At 40.5% G+C, this 13,301-nt stretch overlaps 1 protein-coding gene across 5 annotated transcripts in view; it reads right to left on the minus strand.

Annotated features, from left to right (window-relative positions):
- magi2b (membrane associated guanylate kinase, WW and PDZ domain containing 2b) overlaps positions 1-9,791 on the minus strand; it is a 77,632-nt gene extending 67,841 nt beyond the window's left edge. For 4 of the 5 annotated variants that reach the window (XM_068722794.1, XM_068722793.1, XM_068722799.1 and 1 more), the window contains exon 1: positions 9,209-9,790. In XM_068722794.1, coding sequence (XP_068578895.1) covers positions 9,209-9,506 — 298 coding nt within the window. In that variant the 5' untranslated portion in view covers positions 9,507-9,790. Of the gene's footprint in view, positions 1-9,208 lie in introns of all 5 variants that reach the window. The other variant, XM_068722798.1, reaches the window with a different exon arrangement.
- Positions 9,792-13,301: the final 3,510 nt, after the last annotated feature.

Here is a 13,301-nt window from a genome sequence, read left to right on the forward strand (position 1 = left end):
CAATGATGAGGTAAATTCAGGTCAAAGCCATTATCCCTTAATTTTCCTCAAAAAAACAAAAAAAAGGATGGTTGACATATAGATTACAAAGAAGAAGACAAATTAGAGGATTTTGAAACATTTGAGGTGTGAATGTATAAAAAGGAGTTTAACTCAATATCGTGACAATGTCTTTCATGTTTTGTACATTCAGTGTATATACAGCATAACATTGTGTATATGATTTGGCTCCAATCCAAGATATTCTGCTCAGGAATGATGGTGAGCCTCTTTAGAAAGTAACAAATTCGCAGCCATTGTTGGTAGCCATCCACCAGTTTCAGGTTTCTGGAGCGGCTCCTTACGCCAGCTTTTATAATCCTTCACATTCAGATCTAAAGCAATCAGATTAGTGCTGCTGGTTAATCTACAGTGTGTCAATGAATGAAAACCATCCGCTGCCTTCTGTGCCACCATGCCTGACTGAATAAGATATGATTCTGTAAAACTGGGAGGGGGGACTCTTGTTTCAGCACATACAGTACATACAATTTGTTTGCAGATGTTGCACCCTTAAAATGAACTGTCCAAAAACACGTCCATCGTCGTTTTGCAACTTTTGTTAACAAATCCCACGGTTAAGCACAAGCACATTTTGCCTTCAGCCTGCATCACATTTGCTAAAAACTCTTAAAGCGACAGCGCTCTCTTCTAAAGGGTCAGTACAACAAATCTCTTCCCTTTACAGTTAGCAAGCATACAGTTAGGTAATGTTATTAACTACTGAAGTAATACAAATATGAATGAACTTAAAACACATATTTAAAGCAAATTATTTTACATAGACACTATGATATTAAATCAGCAAGAAATATGAAATGACATACAGTATTTCAGTGCGCTACACAGATGTCATGTCTTCTACTGTGAATTTGTTTGTGTATGTGTGTGTGTGCCACCAGACACACAATGTCACACATGTACAGACTGAATTACTTTCTGTTCACGTTGATTCAGCAGTCGTGATGAGCCAAATGTCCCAGCTACCTCCATCTCTAGAGGTGAGAGATGGTTGTGTCTCTCAGTCTGGTACTTTTTCTCCCCGACATGTATTTGATTTTATTTAGAGCTCTATTCAACAGTTACTTTGTAAATTGAGATTTTGCCTTCTAAACACGATGGGTTTATAAAATATGCTGAATTGTTTTAGATTAAACGACTCAATGGTATCTAAAACTAGCTCTACCTCGACCAAGTACATCAGTAAAGTGCTGCCCATGCATTGATGCATCAGTAATAAAAGTAAAGTAATATATAATGATAGGGGCCTGTTTTCTTGCACTTAAGTCAAATTTAAACGCAGGACTTTTACTTGTAAAAAAGCTACTTTGAATAATACTGAATACTTATACTTCAGTCAGATGATAGGCGGTTCGATCCTCAGCTCCGCTAGTCGATGTGTCCTTGGGCAAGACACTTAACCCTAAATTGCATCACAAGCTGTGCCTGCGGTGTGTGTGGGTATGAATGGTTAGTTAGAGTCCTGATGGGCAGGTGGCCCCTTGCATGGTATCCCCTGCCTTCAGAGTATGAATGGGTGAATGATGGGTATGAATGGTTAGTTAGATGAAGGATGACATGTAGTGTTAAAGTGCTTTAAATGGTCAGAAGACTAGAAAAGCGCAATACAAGTACAGACCATTTACCATTAGATCCACAACATAGCCATACTGGCAATTCCCCCGAAATCTTACTTGGTCTTGAGATGGAATATTTGTGGTACCTCCCACCTGTGTGAAAGGGACATAAGTCTCTATGAATTAACTCAAGATAAGGATACTCCATCAAGAGGAGGTGTAAATACAAACATGCACAAATACAAGTGAGTGGTTTCTACACATGCTACAACACAAATGCCTTGTAAAAACATATTTTTAAATGTAAAATGACATTAGTATGCTGTCTGTTGGCTCAGCACTGATGACATGATAGGATGTGGACATTTTTAGACCGAGTATATAAATATACTCTGCAGTGCCAAAAGTTAGTTGTCAAAAAAGAACTATTCAAAAGATTTTAATAGGATTTGATTTTTATACAAGCTCTTTGTGCTCTGACTCTTTTATGTAATGACTTTAATGACCAGCTACCTCTGATCATCTAATTTCACCAAAACATCTGATGTAATGCTGAGATGACACAGAGAGACGCATCAACAACCTTATCATTTCCTGTTGTTCCCACAATAAACATGTGCACACACACACACAGACACACACACACACAGAAAAACATCATGAATAATCATAAGAATATGGTGTTTAATCTCAGCCAGATGAACTGCTTTTCTTGGCAACATACTTGTGTGAATTACTTACGACCTCCTCACACACTGCATCATAAAGTCACATTGCCATGGTGATCCATCAGCAAAAGGTCTGTGCTTCTAGAAAACCCTTTAAACCTGACTCTTTACAAAGACGATAACTATGTTGTTAAGGCCAAAATCTCCAGCTGAGACTTGAGATCGCAAGACAGCGCAACCAATCATAGCCCACTATTACTAAAAGAAGCAAATGCATGAGACATTTGACATCATTGTGGTTGGTAGAAACTGATTCTATGACTGAAGGATAGCAAATTGTTTTGACAAAATCTCCCTTCAGTCATGTCTTAGTCACACAAACATTGCCTCTACACTTCACATGCAGCCGCACAGTCCCAGATTGTCCCATGCAGTATGTCCATGGTGAGGAGAATTACATTGACCTAATTCACTTAACTGGACCGGTTAGATATTTGGTCATTGGCCTGCTCAGCTTTAGTTTGATCCTCTGAGCCGTGCTGCAGCAGCTTCTAGCCTCAATAAAATCATCCTCCGCTCCTGACAGAACTCATCTCTTGGTGAGTTATTAATACCAACAGAGCAGACAGGATGCTATGCACTGATTCTTCAAGCTTTTCATCAACAAAGCGACACAAGAGGAAGAAGGTCCCCTTCTCTCCCTCCGCTCCATCTGTCCCTCCGTACTGTACCCACATTAAGAGGACTGGCACGACATGGACAGCCGAGTCAGGAAACTTGACAATTCCCCAAGGTCTACTTTCTAGAAACATTCAAATGCAAATTACACACCAATTATTTCATGGACAGTGAATCTGAGATTTGTGCTCACATTTACTGCTAGTTAAACTCCTCCCACTTACTGTGTTTGTCCAATCTTAGCTTAACAATTATAACTATGCATGGGGAGCCTAGGCCTAGTTGTGCATGCAATACTCAAGACGTCAAGAGTTTGGAGGATGGTGTCTTTTTCCAAAACCAAAAATTGCAAGACAAAAGTAAAAAAAGGTTAGCAAGTCCGACCAACTAGATACACCTTCTACCTACAGTAGTAACCTACTTCCAAAGGCAAGGGACCTGTTATTAGCTTTATTATGTTATTTTGTAGGGTTACAGAATAGAGAAATGGGAGCTGAGCCAATATATCAGAATTTAGAGTAAATATGGCAGCTCTGTTCTGCACCTTGTTTGGGGAAGCTATATGCTCCCCCACTCCCACCAAAAACGCTGTTAATATCGTGACATTTGCCAAACTCATCAATTATTCCTCCTCAACAAATCCTCTCCTATGCAAAAAGTGAAGTTTAAAAATATGAATATTAAAGCATAAATCTGACCACTGTGTTTGTTGTCCAAGGTTGTTTTTTTCAGTTGTAAGGGTACAAACATTTCAAAGTTTATGTTTGAATGAATGACGTACGACTTGCAGCTTAACTCTCAGCCTAAAAATTATAGCATTAGAGTTTAGCATTATATCTTCAACACAGCCACCACATGCATATATAAGACCTTTTTTCACAGGGTTTTAAAATTAACATTAGCTTAGGCTAGCATGATAAAGCTGTTTAAATCTGTTCGCAACAGTCTTCATTTCAGCCGGCAACATGGACTATCGAAAGCTGGAAATGAGCCCTGTTTTTGTTTCATTCTGTCTGGAGTCAGGGACCCATTGTTTTATAAAGTACTATGAATTTCGAGTGGTTAATCTGAAAAATTTAACAGGTATATGTCTATTTCTGTGTATGTACTTAGCGAGCAACAAAAAACCGAGGTCATATTCCTAGTAGGCCTTTGAGTAGCCGACATATAATTAGCGATGATTCTGGTTCTGATACTGAGGTGTTGCACAGTAACTAAGGGGGCTGTGTACAGTCATAGGAATGGACAAGGAAGTTACAGTTTAAAAGACTAATTCATATTATTTATCTGTTTAATTCATGTTTACAGTTTCATTAGTAAATGTAGAGCTCCTTAACCTAGCCTGGCCTATATAGGCTTTGGCCGAGAGCGGCTGCACAGTGTGACCGAGGCCGGCTGTGCTCCACTTTTGATGTTAAAGGGAATGTTAACAGTTTGAAATCATGTTGTTTTTCCTCAGAAACCGCTGCATATTGTTCTCATAATCTCAGATGGATGAAACATCCTGGGGTCTTTCTCCTCCACACTCCTCTCTGAGAGGCAAAAACACAATTTGGAAAGAACAAACAGGCAAAATCAGTAAGCAGTGACATGTTTCTGGCTTTAAGTCTGCATTTCTTATCCACAGAAGGGAAAATAGCATTTTTTATAGTCTTTTTCTTCTTATGTAAATCAGAACAACATTTGTTGTGGATTCATCCTGGGATGACGGCACTAATGTAATCTGAATGAAAAAATACAAGGTTAAAAATAGCTGACATAGTAGTATTTATATCACTGTATTTGCACCATAGCTATTTATGACAAAAGATTTATGCCAATTAAAGGCAACCAAAAAAAGGGCTGGGTTATTTATAGCTTCAATACTTATTTAATTGTGAGAAATATTGTTTTCCTTTTTTCCAAAAACAGAAAATGAACAGGAAAAAAAACTAATGCGAAGCAGCACTTAAATGAAGCTGACAAAACCAAAAATTATGAAACCATTCAAGCACAATGTTGTGTGAACTGAAATCTGTAGCAATGTTGCTTAATTAGGTAGAAAGGAAAGACAAAGACAAGGTTATCAGCATAATATTTTGTCCATTGTGCATTAGTCATTATGACAAGTTGGCACAATAAAGACACATCATTATTTATTTACTTATTAAATGAGGAATCTGCTAAAGATAATCTGAAAACATCACAAGATGGAATTTTCTGTTTTCCGAAGTGTGTATTCTCACACCTTCACCATACTCTTCTTTTGAAACTCCACCTCCCTTTCTCACTTACACACACACACACACACACTCAATCACACTTCTCTCCATACTGTTCTAACACCTCTCGACGGTTATGATCTTCATGGCACTTTTAGAAATCTGCCTCACTGAACCCAGCAGCCGTTTTCACTTCACTCCTGCTTGGTGCTGATGGGGAGATGAACACGGACAAAAGATGTTTATCACATAATTACAAACAGATGGACAGAGCCAGTAACTCATTTCGTACCCAACATTTAAAAGAAAATCTATAACTATATATGTTTTTTTGTTGTAAATGCATTTGGAAATATTCTTATCATTGAAGCTCAAAAACAATCCTTTCAATAGAGTGTGCATGTAATGTTACACTGATTGCTGTAGTGGGCCTTTTTCACAGCAGACGTTTTGACTTGTCAGCAGGAAAAGCACAGGTGTTACTAATAACACTAACGATGGCTCTGTTTTATTTGTCCCAGTAAGTCATGACAGTGTGCCAGTGAGCATGTACAACACCAGGACCCAGAAACTGAAGCAGCTAAATAAAATGTAGCCTTGATCCAGTTATTTGTTTACACCTGTGCTCCAGATAATAGGATGTTAAGGTTGCAGAGTTTTTCTTACATAAATATACAAATTGTTGTTTTGTTTTGATTTTCTGGGGAAGATTTGTGTTGTTATATTGCTGTACTGCCATTAGTTGGAGATTTATTTGCAGCACATCAATTTGCATGATAGAGAACTGAGACCCTTGATGCGCACACACACACACACACACACACACACACACACACACACACACACACACACACACACACACACACACACACACACGCATGCACTCACACACACAGCGGGAGAATAAATAACAGCCCTCTTGAGATGGAGAATCAAACATTTCTTTCCTGGCAATTCAACTCTCACATTTAAATAATTTCTCTGCAAAACAACATCAACTGACTGAGTAATTGATTTTGTAGTTACACTACCATTCAAAAGTTAGTTTTTCTTCTTTCCTTCATTGACGATTAGTTTAACAGAGACAAAAAGAGTAGAATTCAGACACCAAGGATATTATTTACATTTGAAACAGTTTTGGTCCCAAAAGAAAAAGAATGATTTTAAACTTTCATTTAGTTGATGTGCCCATAGTGTTACATGCCAGGTGAGAATACTGTTGGAACTATTTTTAACCCCAAATACAAAATTCGATTTTGAATTTGTTTTCCATTCCAGAAGCGACCCTCGATCATAATTGAACCACATGGTACTATCATTTGCGATCTAAATATTTGGGTAGCTGTTTTTCTTTGGGATTTCTGTGGTCTAATCAGTGGTTAGATTGAAGAGGTTTAAACTGATCAGTCAGTTCATAGTATGTTCAGCTGATATTCCAATGCTGCCATCCCTAGACTAACCTTCTATTTCTACTGTGATGTTTTAAGAAACGCTTTGCTAAAGCAACACGTCTGATAATATTCCAGCTTGTAAAAGGCATTATTATGTACTTGACACTGAAACAGGAATGGTTGCTATTTAAATCTGCACATATTTTGATGCTATAATCTTTGAGTTTCTTTTCCCAATGACTGGTGATTTCTTCTATTATTATTCCTCTGTTGCTCAGAGGGATCTTTGGCTCTTTCTACCCTTTCAATTGTCAGTCTGGTTGAACTATTGTACAGTGTTTTCTTCTCCATGTACAAAACATTACTTTTTTTTGCAAACCCGTCATACTAAATAAAATCTATTTAGAGGACTTTCTACAACCTAAATTCATAAAAAACTATTTAAAAATACAGAGTAGTCCTCTTAGCCATCTGACTGGAACAAATCAAGCTTTTGTGGTAGGCGATACCAAACTTTTGAACTGTATAGTGTGAATAGCACAAGATGTCTTTGGACACTAGTGGAAGGTGTCTTGATTGTTGTGTTGCGCAAGGAAACTTGCCAACACAGAACTATATCTTATATATGAACATTATATTGGGCTGAGAATGCAGCAGTACCACAAATAATTTAACAGGTTTGGGCCAGTAAAAGCTGTATGATAGTCCCTTCCTTAAAAAGCAGTATCCTGTATTTGGATGTGCATGTTCCCTGAAATCTGCGATGAGTGCAGATGAAACGGTGTGTGAGAGGAGGTCAGGGCACAGTCAGACTGTAAGCTCACTCTGGAGGTCCATCAGGCCGTGCTGTCACTGTTGTACTCCCTCAGGGACAGGAGGGGGGTTTCTACCTGACTGAAAATAGTCTGCTAAAATGTGTAAATGTGTGCGCATGTTCGCATGAGCAGTGAGACATGACTGTGTACCCAGACAGGACATCCATCTCTGATTTTGGCCGTGTGTGGCCTCTTAGTAGAGCGACTGGACTGCTTCTACTGTAGAGGATTCCTCAGCGGGCCACAAGTGTGTCAGCAGCTGTCTGCAAGCACACTGCCATAAATGCACTCTGCTCTCTACTGGGTGGAAGTCAAATGGACGAATGACAGCAAGAGATACAGACAGAGCAAAAAATATATAAGGCGACAACAAGTGCAGAAACAGCAGAGTGCTCAAGGACGTTCAAAGATCACGTTCGGCTGTGTGAGGTGGGTAGTTCAATAAACAGCTTCATGTTTAAATGGATAAGAAAGGAGGGGGGGAGAGAGAATAGATACGTGCACATTAGCATTTAACCCCTCACACATCACAGGACAGTACTCTTACACTGTCAGTAGCTCTAACTCAATAACCAATCACAGTGACGCAACCCCCCAGAAACACTGAGATTGAGAGAGTCAGGCAAAGAGTGTGAAGACAAATCCTCTGTGAGCAAACTCGGCATTGTCCAACAATAAAAAAAAACTGGTTTGTTATATTCTCTCCTCTTGTCCCAGAAACAAGCCACTGTAATGCTAATTTCATGGCTGAGAAAGCAGCCCTTATAGCCACTTATAAGGACTTAAACTGAGCCTCAGAGGGTGTGACGATAACTATCTCCTCCGCTGTTAATACAATCCGATGTTCTAGTCATATAGGGACCCTGTCTGCTTTTACGCTGGCTGACAGAAGCAGGTCACTCAGTCAACATTGTTGCCATAAATCCACTGCTATGCTCAGAAACATTCAAACAAGCCTCGAGCTTCAGAGGCCACAATAATCACACATAACACTGCACCGACTGACAATAACAAAACACTCAAAAGCTCCTCAAAGCATGACTGGAAGAGACCTGCACAATTATTTTCCACTTCTGAACTCAGGAACATTTCATAAACAAAATATGTGTGTGTGTGTGTGTGTGTGTGTGTGTGTGTGTGTGTGTGTGTGTGTGTGTGTGTGTGTGTGTAGGCAATTTGTGTGAAATTAAAGCACACTAAGTTGACCACAGAGCTGATCAGTATGAAAGCATTTAGCTACACAAGTTTAATTTTTCATCAGTGCATACTTATACTGCAATGAGACAGACGGTGTGGACTGGCAGTCAGCAGACAGTCTGTCTGTCTGTCTGTCTTCTGCTCAGACTGAACAGCAGCAAAGAGAAAAACATTGCATCCACGGCGCGGGCCTGTTTGGTTTAACGAGCTCTGTCCTCCATCAAAAAAGAAGAAAACCGCAGGCTGTGGCGTGATGCCTAAACGGACACACCCCCTCCAGGCTGTGGCATCGAACCAGCGACACTGTGATAAACAAACGGCGGCTGCTCCCGGCTTCCATATAGGCTAATCATTATAGTAACTGATCCTGGTGGACTAAACCAATCAGTACGTCTCGTAATTATAACAAACAGGCCCAAGCATGGGTCTGTGCTTTGTCCCTTTAGTGCAGACTGACAGATGACTGCACAAATGGCATCTTAATCAAACCAGCGACACACACAAACACAGCACACACACACACACACACACACACACACACACACACACACACACACACACACACACACACACACACTCACATACACGCACACTCCTCCCCGCCTCTTAAATCTAGCCCCTCTCATGTTCACCGTATCTCACCTTGCTTGACACATTTGAGGCGGACCGGGTCTTTGCAGTGTTTGATCACGGCCAGCACGTCCCGGGTGGTGAGCCCGGCCACTGGCATGTTGTTGACCTCCAGCAGCAGCTCATCCTGGGCCAGTTTGCCGCTCTGGATCAGTCCCTTCCCCTGCTTCACCTCGCCGAAGTAGGGGAACTGGCCGATCTCCGCGCCCCCCTTCAGCTCGAACCCCAACTCCCCTTCCTTCCCGCGGGTGATCACCGCTTCGTGGACTTTGTTTGTCCAGTGGTTTTTCTTCTTGAGGCTCTTAGACATCGTTAGGGCGAGTTAATCACCGCGGACTGGCCCATACAAAAGCCTCCTACCGTCTCATCCCTGCCTTTGTGCGACCGGCTGCAGCTTCACAGCGCCCGTGGCTCCATCATCACCGGTGCACGCCAGGCGCAGTGTCCGCTCGGCGAGCCGCGCAGTCGGGCAGAGGGCTGCAGTACAGCACGGCGGCGGATGAAGAAATAATTGTTACTGTCAGACACACAGACGCAAGAGACAGATACTAGCGGATGACCCGGATGTGAAGCCTGAAGGAGGGGAGAGATGAATGGTTCTGGTTCGGCGTAAAAAGATGGAGAGGAGGGGAAATAACACAGGAGGCGCTTCACTCCCACTACACTGCCAGGGGCGCTTCCTCAGGCTCACTGTGATCACAGGCGGTCACATGTAGGCGGAACATCGTTGTACACTACATTACTTACACCTCACCCCATATTAGTTATCTGCAACCATTTTGGGGGAATTTGGGAAATAAAATAGCTTAAAGGCTAACTTTTTCCCTTAAAGTCCTAACATGCAGCATACTAACATGTGACACCTTTTTGTTTCTATAGAGAGCAGAGACTTTCTGAGAGTATTACTTTTCATATAATATACAGCATGCAATGCAGATTTTTAAGATGGTTTACCAACAGGGCTAAATTGGCAACTTCTCAGGGAGCTCAAAGCCTCAAACTTCCGTTTGTGGTAATTATTGTAAATTGATCGCAAGTTTGTTTTTAAATTCATCACCCACTTCAACGTTTTACAGGTTTACTCTATTAGCATCTTGAAATGTTGGGGTAAAACAAGCAACATCCAGCATCTGCACTTGTGGTTTTAAATTCACCCAGTTTAAGTTGGTCAAAGTTACATAATTGCTATGATGACATCAATCCACGCTCAACAAAATATGACAAATCTTTTTGTTGCCATTACTTTTTCATGGCTGCATGACTTTCCGAAGCGGGTAAAGTAAATCTTCATTCAATATTTAACACATAAGTCAAGAGCTGCTGAAATCGACTAAGGATGACAGTCCCTCTATGCCACTCTCAGTAGTGCCTCTATGTGTGTGTGTGTGTGTGTGTGTGTGTGTGTGTGTGTGTGTGTGTGTGTGTGTGTGTGTGTGTGTGTGTGTTTAAGGGAACGCATGTGCTTTTGAAATGTGAGTATCCTCCCTACAAAACAACATTACTGTACACAACCCCCTGTGCATTTGCAACCAGTAAATAATCCATGAAGATCAGTGGATTCACTTTGACTATCACTTTACTTACTTCAGTGTCTTGGCATCTAGGTCATCGTGCTATACGTTCTGGTCAAAGCAAACACGTTTGACATTAATTCTAAAAAGATGATGATGCAGACTAGATGATTATTGGAGACTAACCACCAAAGTGAAGAAATAGTACTGGTATAATCCCAAAAAAAACTGGCTAGATTAACAGATTATACATCAAGAGGGGACATGAATCCCTGCTGTGCTTATTTTGTGCCTCTGCTGGTGGATGGCAGAACTGCAGCTTAAAGAGGCCTGTAGCCTGGACTGAGACTGAGAGAGTTCAGGGTTGAGGGATTATATACTAAGAAGGACTCAGAGTCTGCAGGTTTTCACTCAAACACCGGCTCTTTTAAATTACTGGTGTACTAAATCGTGAAATCAGATGAGGCTTCCTTCAAATAGAATAAAGATCTGGCACTTTGTAGCTTTGGTAGCATAAATAGTATTTGTGTGCGTGCAGGACACTAAATTCTTCTCTTGTGCTCATCTATCTATATCTGGATCAGAGTATTTCACTATTTTGGACCTTCCTTTGTGAAAAGAAGTATGATAGAAGAACAAAAAGAAAAGCCATCAGCTGTCGAAGCTTTGAGCTGCAGCATCTAAATATGGAGTCACTTCAAGCAACTCGTCACCACTCTAATTTCCTCTTGACAGAATACAGCAGTCTCTCTCGGTGTCTGTGTGGCCATTCACATGTGGACACAGCCACAGTGCTAGGAGGACGTGTGCTTACATGAGCCCCTAACAGCATTATGAAGTCCTTTGGTCTGGATGTCATAGTGGTATGCATTGGCTCGAGAGAGAAACACAGTTTTGAAAACAGAGCATGCTTTATCTTTTATTTTTCTCTGAGAGCTGCAACAACTCCATCAAATCTCTCTCTTTCTGCCAAAATATTAATGATGGGTGTGATTGTGCACACCAGAAGCATCCGTAGAGGCTTCCTCAGACTGTCTGTGACCATATTTGTGACTCTGTACACACTGGGTGGGGAAGGAAGAAGATAGAAAAGGATATTACTTTATATCATCATTATAGACAGAAAGTAATGAGCATCCTAAAGCAGACTGCCAACAACAGAAGGCAAAAATACAATAACACGAGGCAGTCTGCGCACTCAGAGGGGGAATTTCAATAGAGCTTATATGGATTTAGCTCACTGCCTCCCTCATTGACTCTCTGCTTCGTGCATTTGCTGTTAGAGAATAAATGCACACTAAGTTGTTTTCTATTGCTCGGCAAAGACAAGGGGGAGTGGGGTCACCTTCACACAGACACTCATTCACTTTCAACAGAGTGAACCGACTCCTCATGTCTTTATGATCTTTATTTTGACAATACAGACTGCAGACAAAAATATTAACGATCCTCCATCGTCTACTGAGACAGAAGCAATTTCTGGAAGACATTTTAAACTTTGAAGTTAAATAGACACCACAGTGGCAGCAGTTGGAAACCCGGGGGTGTGTTGGACTGGAGCAGCAGTTAAAAATCAGTTTCAAACATGTGCACACACACGCCCAAATGCATCACACATAGAGAATAAGTTAATTAGACTGAATGGCTTTAGGGAATTGGCAACTAAATCACATTGGCTTTTTCTCCAAGCTCACAATGAGATTTAATTATGTAGAGAAACTTGTGATGGTAGAGTACACCTGTAGAAAGTTGAGACAGACTCCAAACCAAACAGGCTTCCTCACCAGAGCCTGACTAAAAAAACAGCTAATATGAGCGGATCACAAACACACATTGATATCTGTTCAGAAAGGTATGAGATATGTATGATAGAAACACTGATGGCATTACTTTGTCTACCATTGAGTATATCTACCATTGAGTATATTTTTCAGCTGTAAAATGTCCTGTTCAGTAGATATCTTGGTCTTTACGGTTTATTATGCTGCCCCCAAGAATCCATATTAATCAGTAAATGCAGGTTTAAAGGATTAGTTCTGACATTCTGGGAAATACGTCTATACACTTTCTTGCCGAGAGTTAGAAAACAAGATTGATACCACTCTTGTGCTTGTATGGTAAATATCGAGCTAACGCCAGCAGCCGGCGGATTAATTTAGTTTAACAGGAAAACAGCTAACTTAAATTTGTCCAAATGCAACAAAAAACACCTACCAACAACACTAAAGCGTGTTAATTAACTTGTAGGACTATATCTTGTTTGTGTAATAATAAAAAATTAAAAAAAAGCTAAATTATGTATAGGCTAGATGTTAATGAATAACCTCAAAAATCTTGATGTATTTAGATTTCAAAGTGGTGGTGGACAGATTTTGTTACCTTTAAACAGAGCCAGGCTTGCTGTTTACCCATGTTTCTAGTCTTTGTGTTAAGCTAAGCTAATCAACTGCTGGCTGTCCTCTTATATTTACCATACAGACATAATACTAATATTGATTTCCAAAAATGTTGAACTATTCCTCTATAGAGAGAGAGAGAGAGAGAGAGAGAGAGAGAGAGAGAGAGAGAGAGAGAGAGAGAGAGAGAGAGTTTTT

Source organism: Cebidichthys violaceus, unplaced genomic scaffold (assembly GCF_023349555.1).
Source record: "Cebidichthys violaceus isolate CVI_PGR_0920_01 unplaced genomic scaffold, fCebVio1.0.p SCAF_3, whole genome shotgun sequence".
NCBI lineage: Eukaryota > Metazoa > Chordata > Actinopteri > Perciformes > Stichaeidae > Cebidichthys > Cebidichthys violaceus.